This window comes from Anastrepha obliqua, chromosome 4 (genome assembly GCF_027943255.1).
Source record: "Anastrepha obliqua isolate idAnaObli1 chromosome 4, idAnaObli1_1.0, whole genome shotgun sequence".
Lineage (NCBI taxonomy): Eukaryota > Metazoa > Arthropoda > Insecta > Diptera > Tephritidae > Anastrepha > Anastrepha obliqua.
The window spans coordinates 69742831-69755326 of record NC_072895.1 but is presented as its reverse complement, the minus strand read 5'-3'; the positions used below and the strand labels follow the sequence as shown (position 1 = coordinate 69755326).

General features: G+C 37.7%; 1 protein-coding gene across 9 annotated transcripts in view; it reads right to left on the bottom strand.

Moving 5' to 3' along the window:
- Positions 1-12496, bottom strand: part of LOC129246503 (transient receptor potential cation channel trpm) — a 209069-nt gene that overhangs the window by 99580 nt on the left and 96993 nt on the right. For all 9 annotated transcript variants that reach the window (XM_054885381.1, XM_054885377.1, XM_054885378.1 and 6 more), the window contains 4 exons: positions 5472-5619; positions 4480-4666; positions 4104-4260; positions 2138-2239 (listed from right to left, as the gene is read on the bottom strand). In XM_054885381.1, coding sequence (XP_054741356.1) covers positions 2138-2239; positions 4104-4260; positions 4480-4666; positions 5472-5619 — 594 coding nt within the window. The remainder of the gene's footprint in view (positions 1-2137; positions 2240-4103; positions 4261-4479; positions 4667-5471; positions 5620-12496) is intronic.

Here is a 12496-nt window from a genome sequence, read left to right as displayed (position 1 = left end):
CATTAAGGCAGCTGAACGGAGCATGCAACTAAATTGAAGCAACTGCATTTAAGTCGAATGAGGTAAGAAAAGCAGACACCGACAGAACATCATTGAAAATTCTTGTAGCGCGCCTTTATTTTGCGACGGGACAATAGAAATTGATGCATATGATATACATATGGATCTATGGAAATTTCTTCAAAAGAGTATCAGTCCGTTGGAAAGCATATGAGTCGTAGATGGTTAGTGTATAACACCTTTTTCAGCTGGGCGTTGCCATCTGATTGTATTTAAGAGATATAAGTAATTTAAAAAAAGTAAACAGTGCCAATTCCGTGGGTATTTTCAAAAAGCAAAAAAAAAAATGGTTGGCAACAATATTATTTGATAGTGTTGCCAGCTGAATTTTAATGCAAAAAAAAAACAATTTATCACAGATGTGGCCATCAAATGAAAGTTGTGCAAACTAGCTTTAATAAAAAAATATTTGTAGAGGTGCTGCCAGTTATTTGTTACAAATTAATTGACTACGAAAAAAAATATATATCGCCACGGAATAATTATAAATGATGTTGCCGGTTAATTTTAAAGAAAAATTTAAATTATAAACAAAATTTAATCTAAGGGCGCAAAATAATGAACAAATCGTGAATTTATATTATTGGCGCTGCCACCTAATTTTTAAGGCGATAATGGTATATAATAGCTCAGATAATTTTATTATTAGGACATTAGAGTCGCACAAATTATTACTGAGAACGTTTTAATAAAACCCACTCCTTTACTAAATAAACAAAATATATTATGCTTTGTCTGTTTTATATACTGCAGCCATCTAGTTCCATTTGCAAAAATTATAAATCTTCCCATAGGGTTATTAGTTTTGCGCCACCGTGTATACGCTTAGATTTAAGCAAAAAATTGAAGGAGCAATTTGTCGGCAGCTATCCTAATTTTTTCCTAAAATTTGTCTATTATTTTTTAATTATTTCTTTTCTAATTTAAACTCCATTTCATGCATTAAATAAATATATTCACCTTGTTTTATGTGGTATGCATATAAGTACACATGTTTGCGAATATAAGATATTTAATTGAAAAAGTTTCAATTAAACTTTCCGTAGTTCTTTGAAATCCAGAAGCTTTCTGCCAATTCTGACACTCAAATGGAACGCACTACAATTTGACCTCGAGCAAAATCACCATTTTCAATCTAAGCATGAAACTATTCACAGACTAAATCGCACAAAGTTCAAATATTTTTGAAAGGCAAATTAAATTTCAAACAATTTTGGTAAGCTGCACACAAGTGCGATGGCATTTACTTCATTTGCTGCAAATTACGTTGAATTCATAGTTCAAGCGCAACCTTATGAAGAGCCAATTTTTGCACAAAAGGCCTGCAAAATAAGCGAATGGAGAAAATGTGTATGCCGTTGAGAGTAATTAAAGCATGCACATGCATACATATCCATACGCGTATACACGTACACACCTTTTAGAGATGTACAAACTTCAGTAGGCCAAGAGTAGTGGAGCATTCAAGGCACCTTTAAATTAATCCAGTGCACCGAAGCACAAAGTCAACAACTCAGATTAACACAGGGGCACTCTCAGTATGGTATGTTTATACTGAAACACACACATATACAGAACTTTTCACAAAGTCGCATAAGCACACAGCTGTGAACATCAACACATCCGTTGAACAGCCAAGTCAGCCAAAGTAATTCGGTTTTACAGTTCACACCATTAAGGGGCGGGTGGATATCATGGACATTTGGGTGGAGTAAAGTGTGTCCGAGTCAAATGACTGACCCATTAACCCATCAAATGGGAAAACAAACAAGTAGCGAAAGTGAAAAAGAGGAACAGGATAAAGCGTACACAGCTTCCAACAATCTAATTTAATTTTTGGCACTGGAATACAAAATAATAAGGTAAGCAGTCGCAAATGTTTTTTATTTTCCCATTTTTGTTTCTTTGCTATGGAAAGTTGCACTGCCAACTCGCTTTGCTGCGCTACCAAACCTATTTTGTAATGCGTTGCTAATACAAAAATTTGTAATTGCTGCAAACTGCTTATACCTATTCTTCACACATCAACAAACTCAAAACATAACACATTTTGTATAATACAACACTATGTACTCACCGATACGCGCCACCCATTAATTTGTTGATAACTAAACCGATATCATGTAATGTGTAGACGTATCCCTTGGGTATGTGTGGACGTACATCGCGTAAAATGTAACTGTAAATAAATAATATGGAGAAAGATATTAAAATTTAAAGCAAAATGTGATTTATCAAAAATTACAATAATTTGATGAAATGTTGTATAAAAATGAAATTTCGGTTGACCTACTCTTAAGATTTCAAAAAAATTTCAATTCAAATCACCTGAAATACCACCTTTTTCTCGGGGAATATGGCAATATACCTCGGTGTTCCGCCCCGAGGTCTAAGCAGTTCTTAAGGCTATGAGCTAAGCAAAGAATAAGTAGAGGAAATAAGCAGGCTAAACTTAAGACAACGTATCATATTACTAAATATTTCCTGGTTTAACTAAGCACTCCATAATGTAGATCATGGGTCCATTTAGTTGATAAACAAAATATAATTGCTTACTTTAGCTGCCAGATAACATAAAAGTACATAAACCTTTAAGGTGGCGAAGGTGGCCTCTAACCAAGCCATTTTGTGATATCTTCAATGTAATATCTCAAACATAAATGATTAACTATTCTAATTATGGTACTTGTAGAATAACCTTTATAATTTCTTGGTCTACAAGGAGATACGCTCATCACTCGATCCTTTGGTTCTCGAAGCTATCATCAGAAAAGAGGTGGCTATTCTGCTCAGTGATGACTGGAAGCTACCATGTGAGCTGAATTCGTAAAGCCTTCTATCGAAAAAGGTCTAGCTAGGGGTCTGGTCTCACTGAGTAGATGGGATTGCGCGATTTTATGCAGCAGATGGCTGTTGCTTTTTCATATTTCTTCAGGCAATGACACGCTTCAGCCAATGAAGTTACTGAATCATAGCAGCCCGGGTGTTCCTGAATACAATTCACCTACTTCTAGCTTACTATTTTTCAGTGCTTTGCTGACTTCAAATGATGACCAGATCCGCAGATAGACGGAACACTTTGAAGGAACTAGCAATGTTGCTCTTAACAGTATACCTAGCTTTGAAGTGGGCAGCACAACAACAACCAGCAATAAATAATAACATCCTGCCGCAGCCTAGCGGAGATCAAGGATGCAATTAAGAAGTTGCAGCTCAACAAAGCGGCGGGCGAAGATGGCATAACCCTAAACTAATGACAGCCGACCCGCAAATATTAGCGGAAATTCTTCATCCCCACATTTCTGCCGCAAGGAGCAATGAAAAGCTGCCTCCGTCCTGGACAAAAGGCATCATAGTGAAGCTGCCCAAGAAAGGCGACCTGCGTGACTGCGGCAACTGGCGAGGAGTAACCCTACTTAACACCATCTACAAAATTGTAGCCGTAATCATACAAAGCAGGCTCAAAGATATCGAACGCTCCTTAAGAGACAAGCTAGCTGGTTTTCGCGCTCACTGAAGCTGTGTTGACCAAGCGAATCAATTGAGTGGCACTCCTCTGCTGTTCGTAGACTTTAAGAAGGCGTTCGACACTATCAAAGCGAAACATGGCTGGTCTCTAACGCCATCACACAGGGGCTACAATCCTTCATCAACATATGCCTCCGCATCATCTACAGAATATTCTGGACAAATAGCATCAGTAACGACGCACTGTGGAGATTAACGAACGAGGAACCAATCCTTCGGCAAATCAAACGCAGAAAGTGGCGATGGATAGGTTACACATGAGAAAACGACCAGATACCATCACGCGAATGGCACTGGACTGGAACCGGCAAGGAACCGGCTGCGCGAACTAGCAGATGCCGACATCTCATGGGACTGAGCAAAAACAACAGCACAGAACCGTGTACGATGGAAGAGTCTTGTCGGGGCCCTATGCTTTTCAAAAGTTACCAAAGACTCAAAATAATCATTATATCATTAAAAATAAATATTAATAATTTACACACGCATACACATGTACGAATGTATTGCCTTACCCTAAAGTATTGGCTGGACCATGTTTTGTATTATACAATTCCTCAAGGCGTGGTATTGTCAAAAATTTCTTCATTGATACACCATTTTCCAATAGTAATTTCACAAAATCGATTCTGTCATGTTCGAGTGCCTGCATCATCGCTTCATCCAGAGCGCCTAAAATGAGGCAATGAAAAGAAACCCCAAAATGAGTAAATATATTACAAATTTATACAACTGAATAAACATCTCCCCAAATTTGAATTAACGTTTTTCAATTTAGAAAATGGTAATTTCAAAAATTTACCAGAAGATAAGCAATAACTACTAATTCCAACACATACACACTTTATCTATCGGCGCATTTAAATTTTAATGAGGAAAGCAACGACTTACCATGCGGCCATTCCTGCCCGTAGACAAAAATTTCGCTGCGAGCGATATCGACGCGATTCCATGTCAACGCCAAACTCAGCTGTTCCGGTGGGCTCAAGTGCTGGGACTTGAAGAGCGCCGTTAATATGGTTTGATCCAATTCCTGTGTCTCGCCTTCGGGCTTCTCTTGTATACGGAAAACGGTTATCTGTGTATTTGGAAATCGAAATGTAAGAAAAGTATTTAGTTGATTTTTTTCCTTGTTTTTTTTCTGGCTGCTATTTTGGGTAGAATAAGGTGGAGAATTTTGATGAAGTAAAGCACAAACTGCAAATAAGATTGAAATTGGCATTCAGATTGAAATTGAGTGTGAGAAGGATCACAGGAAATGTTGATATGTCATCGTTAATTTTCTTTCTCGTTGAACTTTTTGTGTTATGATATTTTTTTCTATGATTTTTCACTGCTCTGTTGCCATCAGTCTTGCATATGCGAGTATACATATGTATATGGCAAAGCATTTAACTTCGACCTCCTGCCTGAATATCAATTAATTTCAGTTTACCCAATTTCTTTTTTTGCTTTTTATTCAATTGAAGTATAATAATTACTCATGGGTACCCGTTATTTTCTCAATTTGCCATTTTTCGATTAAAGCACTTCCAACAGTATTGAAAGGCTGAACAGCTTTGCAATTTTAATGTAAATTGTGTTACCGAAATTTTATTCGATTTATCCTAATCACAAAATATGCAGACACACCCGCAGAGTATTGAACGCGAATGAAAGTCAAGAGACTTTCGTATTTGCTATATTTTGCGTTAATATTCATAAGGAAAAATGTGGTCAGCGACGGAAAGGCCGCAGTGAGGACTACGCATATCTCTAAGCATTCCAACAGGACTAGACGATAGCGACGTAGTGAAATGCCAAAAACCACAAAGGAAAGCGATTGGCAAAGATGCTTTAAAAGGCAACAGATAACCTACATCCCCACGTACGCACATACTTACCAAATTTTTACTTCGTGTGCATTGCAAAAGTTCCTGGTAAAGTTTTTCCGCTTGATCAAAACCGACTTCGAAAGTTTTTTGTATAGTAGTAATTAAATAATCTCGCATGGACTCCAAAACTGGCTGCTCTTCGCCATCGGAGGCGTATCTGAAAAAATGTTGAAGTGAAATTGGAAAAAAAATTTTATGGTTTTTAAAGCTTTTTATGTGTGTATTTTAAAAGTAATTTGAAGACATATTGAAAGCTAGTATCACGTAATTTTCTCCAATTAATTTAGTTTTTACACATTCAAACTGAATTGTATAAAACAGGTGGCGCTAAAGTAATCCTCCTATCAGAAAATGCTATAAATTTTGCGATTGGCCCCTAATGTCAGTTTTGTTTTGACATTTGTGTAGTAAACACATGCGAAATACACGTTAATAAACAATGTTACGCTACACTGCTCCAGAACGCGGAATATTGCTGACTATTTATTTGAACAATAATCGGTCGGTGACTTTGGCACAACGTGAATTTCGTCGCAGATTTCCTCGCCGTCCAACGCCTACTTGTGAAACACTACGACGTTTAGCCGTAGAGACTGGCACAACACGAGATGCTGCCAGGCGTGGCAGACCCCGGAGTAGCCGTTCTGCAGAGAATATTGATGCTGTAGCCGAGGATGTCATAGAAGCGCCGTCGACATCGACCAGACGACGTGCCACGCAAATGGGTATCAGTCGACGGTCTTTACAGCGAATTTTGGTAAAAGATTTGAAGATGTTTCCCTACATAGTCCAGACGGTGCATCAGCTGTTAGCTGCTGACCGCCAATCGCGTCTAACATACGCTCAAGCCATCCTTAATCACCACCAAGCGGAAGATGATTTTTCATCAAAAATAATCATGAGTGATGAGGCCCATTTCCATCTTAGCGGGTACGTAAATAAGCAAAATTTACGCTTCTGGGGCACTGAAAATCCGCGTGTAACCCACGAAGAGCCATTACACCCGCTCAAAGTCACTGTATGGTGTGCTGTTTTCGCTGGAGGAGTCATCGGACCTTTTTTCTTCGAAGACGTTGGGGGGCAAACGGTTACTGTGAATGGTGAGCGCTACAGAGCAATGATCAACGAGTTCTTTTTGCCGCAACTTGATAAATTGGGATTGGAAAACATGTGGTTCCAACAGGACGGTGCAACGGCACACACTGCACGTGCCACAACCGATATGCTGAAGGATGCCTTTCCCGGACGCCTAATCTCCCGTTTTGGCGATTTGCACTGGCCAGCAAGATCGCCTGATTTGACCGCTCCAGACTTCTTTTTATGGGGCTTTTTAAAGTCGCGGGTTTATGACAACAAGCCTCAGACTCTTGAAGCTCTTACAGACAATATCCGTCAAGAATGTGAGGACCTATCGCCGGAAGTTTTGGCCAAAGTGATGGAAAATGCCATAAACAGAGCTCAAATGGCAATCAACTGTAGCGGCGGCCATTTACATGACATCATATTCTCGACTTGATGTAAAAAAAATTGAAAGACCAAATAAAAATAATCCACAAGAAGAATCAAAGTTTTTCATTTTTTTTTTTAAATTACAGCCAAAAAACATCGCAAGGTTACTTTTGTGCCACCTGTTATGTATACAAGTATATATGCGTTATAATATGCGACCAATATGTGCAGTTACAAATACGAATGCTTAAATTAAAACAAGCAGCGATGTATGCCAAGCGCAGTAAGGGCAAGTTTATCATTTGCACCGACTGTAGCTGATACATTGAAGCTGTTTAATCCCCACTCAATGATCAAAATGAAATAAATATCATCAGCAATATACTATTAACCTCTCCCAGAAAAATCAGACTGATGTGGACTCCTGGACACGGGGAAATCAAAGGCAACGAGAATGCAGACACTGTCGTCAAAAGCGCTGCGATGCCTCCATCTGTAATGTTCAATTACACAACAAAAAGAGATACTCTCGCTGCAATTGCAAGGGAGAGATACAGACAGCTAATTGTCGACTGGAATATTTACTAACATCACTATTCTGATATCAATCCATCCAGAACAAAACGCAATGTTCCCACTGACATTCCTATTCCAAAGATAAAACCTTTCATCCGTCTACGCCTCGGACAGACCATTTAAACACATGGGCATATTTTTCTTCGTGTCCCTTCTAGTAAATGCCCACTTTGCGATGAGTATGCATTGATAATACACATATTGGTAAAATATCAAGACATTGACACACTCCGACACAAAAACTTTGGCGCAATCGACCCTCTCAATCTTCAGAGAGAGACAACCACTGGAAACATAAATAAACTGTCTACGTTTCTGAAATAGACTGATCTATTAAGACGAATATAATATCAATCACCAGTCCATTATAAACCTACTATTAATTTAGAGACAGCCGAAGGCCCTTGTTGCTAGCGCTGCTAAGCAATAATTTGTAATTTATTATTGTACAAATGTTAAAAAAATAAATAAATAAAAAATTATAATCGGGTGAATCAATTTCTCTTCGAATTTAGAGGTTCAAATCAACAACAAACCACACGCAATTGTTATTTCAAAGTCCTTATTTTTACTCAGCACTATTCAAGTTTAGTAACTATTTCCCATTACTTTAATCATTTTTTTACTTTAATCGTTTTTTTGTTCGCTGTGTATTAGACATGAGAACTATCGATATCGATAATTATGGTTTGACAAGTGAGAACGAAAACTGAGTTAACATTACGGTTCAGTAAGGTTTGGCAAGTCATTATGAATCTTTTATCCCTTCCAAATTGTGGAAATTCATTCATGGAGCGAAGTGTTCAAGAAGACGCCGAAATGCCAATTTGCCGTCGTTTTCAACTTGTTGGCTTTTGTCCTTCGACTACGTGGAAAATTTTATGTAAAGATCTTGGCTTACGTGCCTATAAAATACATCTCGTGCAAGAACTGAAGCCAAATGACCATCGGTTCCATTTCATTTTTTTGTTATTGGGCTAACTTAGATTTATTAGATTTACCTTATTATTATTTCTTGGAAAAAGTAATCAAAAATTAGACTGTTCGAATGACCATGTAATTCGTAGCTGTTCATTTCATTTCATTTATTGCCCAAAATCATTTTAACATAGCAGTTTACAAAGTTATGATAAAATTGGATTATTTAGCATTATCCGTAGCCACGGCGGACATATGCCGGAAATCATATTAAAACAATAAATACCATGAAATTATCTACCAGATTATAATAAAAAAAATTAGATCCAACAATATTTCTGGTTTGCAGTATCATTTCAGGTTCTTAATATATATATACCGGAAATAGTTTGCAGAAAACATGATTTTGTTTGTTTCTCGGGCGTCATTGGGATGGAAATTTTGGCAATCTATCAAACTAGAAGGTGGTGTTACAAACCTCTTTTTACGAGTATACACATGAACGGACCTCATATAATGCACATTTATAAACAAAATTTTGTGTCTGTGAATTTTGGTTCAACTTAGTCTCAAGCATACCATAGAATACAAAATGACCCCTGTCCGAAAAGTACATGTTTATGTACAGGGTTGGCCATATTAAACTGACCCATTGAGTAACCCTATAACTTTTTACTGTAATTTGAAATCTAAGGTATACGTCAACAAGCCAAAGACACTAGGCGCACTTAAGGCCAATATCCGACGGGAAATAGCCGCCATATCGGCCGAGACGCTGGCCAAAACTATGGAAAACGCCGAAAAACGGGCACATTACGCTATACGAGCTAAGGGCGACCACTTGCGCGATATCATATTCAAAAAGTGATGTAAACGAATCTCCTTGAACTAAATTAAATGTTTTTCACAATGAAACACAAAAAAATGTTTCTTTTTCCATATTTTTTTAATAATCACATGGGTCAGTTTAATATGGCCAACCCTGTATTTATATACGAAACACAAAATTGAAGTACTTATTTGAGATTTTAAAATCAAAGATTTTTAACGCCGTTAGGCTTATTCTCCTGAAATGAAAACCCAAATGAAAGTTTTTAGTTTTTTTTCTGTCTATCTATCCGTTTGTTCAGGCTACTCGAGATTTTCACTTACAAAATCAAGTTAGGATTTTACTAATTTTTTTTTTTGTTTTCTACTAACAACTTTCAGTCCAAACTGAAACTAAAAGCACCCCCGTAATTTTCTTAGATAGGTTATGTGCATGGACATGGAGAGGACATTAAATTCTGTTATTGCCGAGAAGAGAAAATATTTAGGGTTATGAAGAGCAAAAAAAAACGACCGAACGATGGCTTTGCATGGTTGATTCCCTAGAGAGCACTGCCTCAGGCGCAGCGCAACATTTATTGTCTTCCAAAAATTTGAATAAAAAATTGCTTAAACATTTTTTTTCTATATTAAATATCATAATAAAAATACTGAAAACACTTATAACAACTGTGATCTGTCATTATAAATTCGTCAATATTCATAAAATTACCAATAAATTCGGAAGAAGAAGATCTTTTCCAAGTTAGGAACTCTCACAAGGATTTTAATAAATTAATAATATGCATTTTTATAATTTTCCGCCCTACGCTCCAATTAAGAGCGGCGCATCACTTAAACTTTTGCATTTAATTATTTTACGTACGGTGATTGATCACCGTTTTGCATACTTCTGGAGTTCTCATTTTTATAAAAAGGTATTAGAATTAATTAAGAAACAAATAAATTATCAAACGCACTGTGTAACTCAGAGCTGTTAAAGGGTTAAGTAAAATATTAGTAAGCTATTTTCTACCATTTTCAAATAACAAATGTGTCATCTCTGTTAACAAATTCCGGCTTCATAAGTATACACCTGATACTTAGGTAATTATGTTATCCCATTAACACTAACTTTTATTGCATGCGGCGTTCAAGAAAATTCCAAACAATTAAAATTAACAAACAAAAAATCTTAGATATTCAAAGTAGCTTAGACCACAGGTTCAAGACCGGATTTGCATTGCCACAAAAACCCCCAGAGCTACAATTAATTCAGTTCAGTATGATGACACAAAAAATTTAATTAAATACTCTAATAAATAGCGAGTAACGAGTAGTGGCAACGGGTGTCGGAAGTGACTAAAATATATAAGCCAACTTAAACCAAACAAACCTGAAACAGCCTGAATGCCGTAATTGCGAAAGAGAGGAAATTTTACTTAATTAGTACAAATTTCGTAATAAAACAGCAAGAGATATAAAAGTGTATGAGTATTCTTGCTACGAAATCTGTCTCCAGAATATTGACGTGATGTCAAGCAGACACGAGACAGGGTCAACAACATGATTGACAAGCAAGTCACATCACCATCACTACCTTCTCCTGCACCATCACCGTCACCATCACCGCCACCGCAGCTGCTGCCTGCATTGGAACAGTGGCAGGCAGGCGATCGAAGGTGTTGTTGCGTTATTTGGAAATTTAGTATGAAATATTTAGGCCTAAGCAGTTGTAATTAAATATGTTGATGCGTGCACAAGTCAAGTAGGACCAAGGCAAACGCTACTTAACCCAGCGTCAAATTGTTAGACAACAATGTAAACCACACCAACCGCTACCGCAACTGTACAAATGTCTAACAAGTCAAATAACAATTTTGCATTGCAAATGAATGGATGAAAAGTTATGTACATAGTTAGTAAAATTCGTCTCAGCGGTTTTGGTACGCCAGACATACATACATATGCATGTTTAATAATTTTCTTTTTGTCAGAAGAGACAAAATAAACTTAAAAGTTTGTCTTCTGAGGTGGAAGCAGCACGAAATTTCTCAAGTGTGATTTGAATGGCATTCGCATATTCAGAAATACTAAGAAATTGATTTTTCTAAAAAATGTTCCAGGCCCATTTTACTTTAGGGCTCTTGGTCTGGTCCAATTTTTGAGGCTGGTATACCTTTGTGGGAGTTGAAAAAAATTCGCCCACGCTTAAGTACAGGGTAGGCCATTTAAAGCGGGCCCATTTGTTTCTGAAAAAAAACATTGAAAAAAACATTTTTTTTTGTGTTGATATGAAAAATCATTTATTTTGATTCAAGGAGATTTGTTCCAGCTAGTTTTTGAAAATGATATCCTTCAAATGTTTGCCTCTGGCCTTGATGGCCAAATGTGTCCTTTTTTCGGCGTTTTCCATCGTTTTGGCCAATATTTCGACCGGTATGGCGGCGATTTCGCGTCGGATATTGTTTTTAAGTTGAGTTAGAGTCCTTGGCTTGTTGATGTATACCTTGGATTTCAGATAACCCCACAAATAAAAGTCCGGTGGCGTCAAATCTGGTGATCTCGGTGGCCACGGAAAATCACCATTTTTCGAAATCAACCTTCCAGGGAACAATGGCTTCAAAAAATCGATTGTAGCGCGTGAAATGTGGCATGTAGCCCCGTCCTGTTGGAACCAGTAGCCTTCCATGTCATTTTCTTCGATGATTGGCATAACAAAATCGCGTATCATGGCACGATAACGCTCTCCATTGATGGTGACAGAGGCTCCATTTTCATTTTCGAAAAAGAACGGTCCGATGACCATTCCCGCACAAACACCGCACCACACAGTCACTTTTTGATCGAAGAGAGGCTGTTCTTCAACTAATTGAGGATTTTCGGCAGCGTAGAAGCGACAATTTTGCTTGTTTACGCCTCCATTCAACTGAAAATGAGCCTCGTCTGACATGATGATTTTTTGCCAAAAGTCGGGTTCATTTCGAACGGTTTCGACGGCCCATTTGGCATAATCAAGCCGTTTCGGGTAATCAGCCGGGTTTAATTTTTGTGCCATTTGAATTTTGTACGGAAACATTTTCAAATCGATGCGAATTATGCGCCTGAGTGTTGTCCTGGCGATGCCTAATTCCTGAGAACGACGATAACTCGATGTTCGCGGAGCCTCCTCAACACTGGCTCGTACAGCCTCGATATTTTCAGCAGAACGTCGTGTACGTTGTCTGGATGCGTGGCTGGTATTGCTGAGACTACCGTGGTTAATAAATTTTGCGTATAAACGC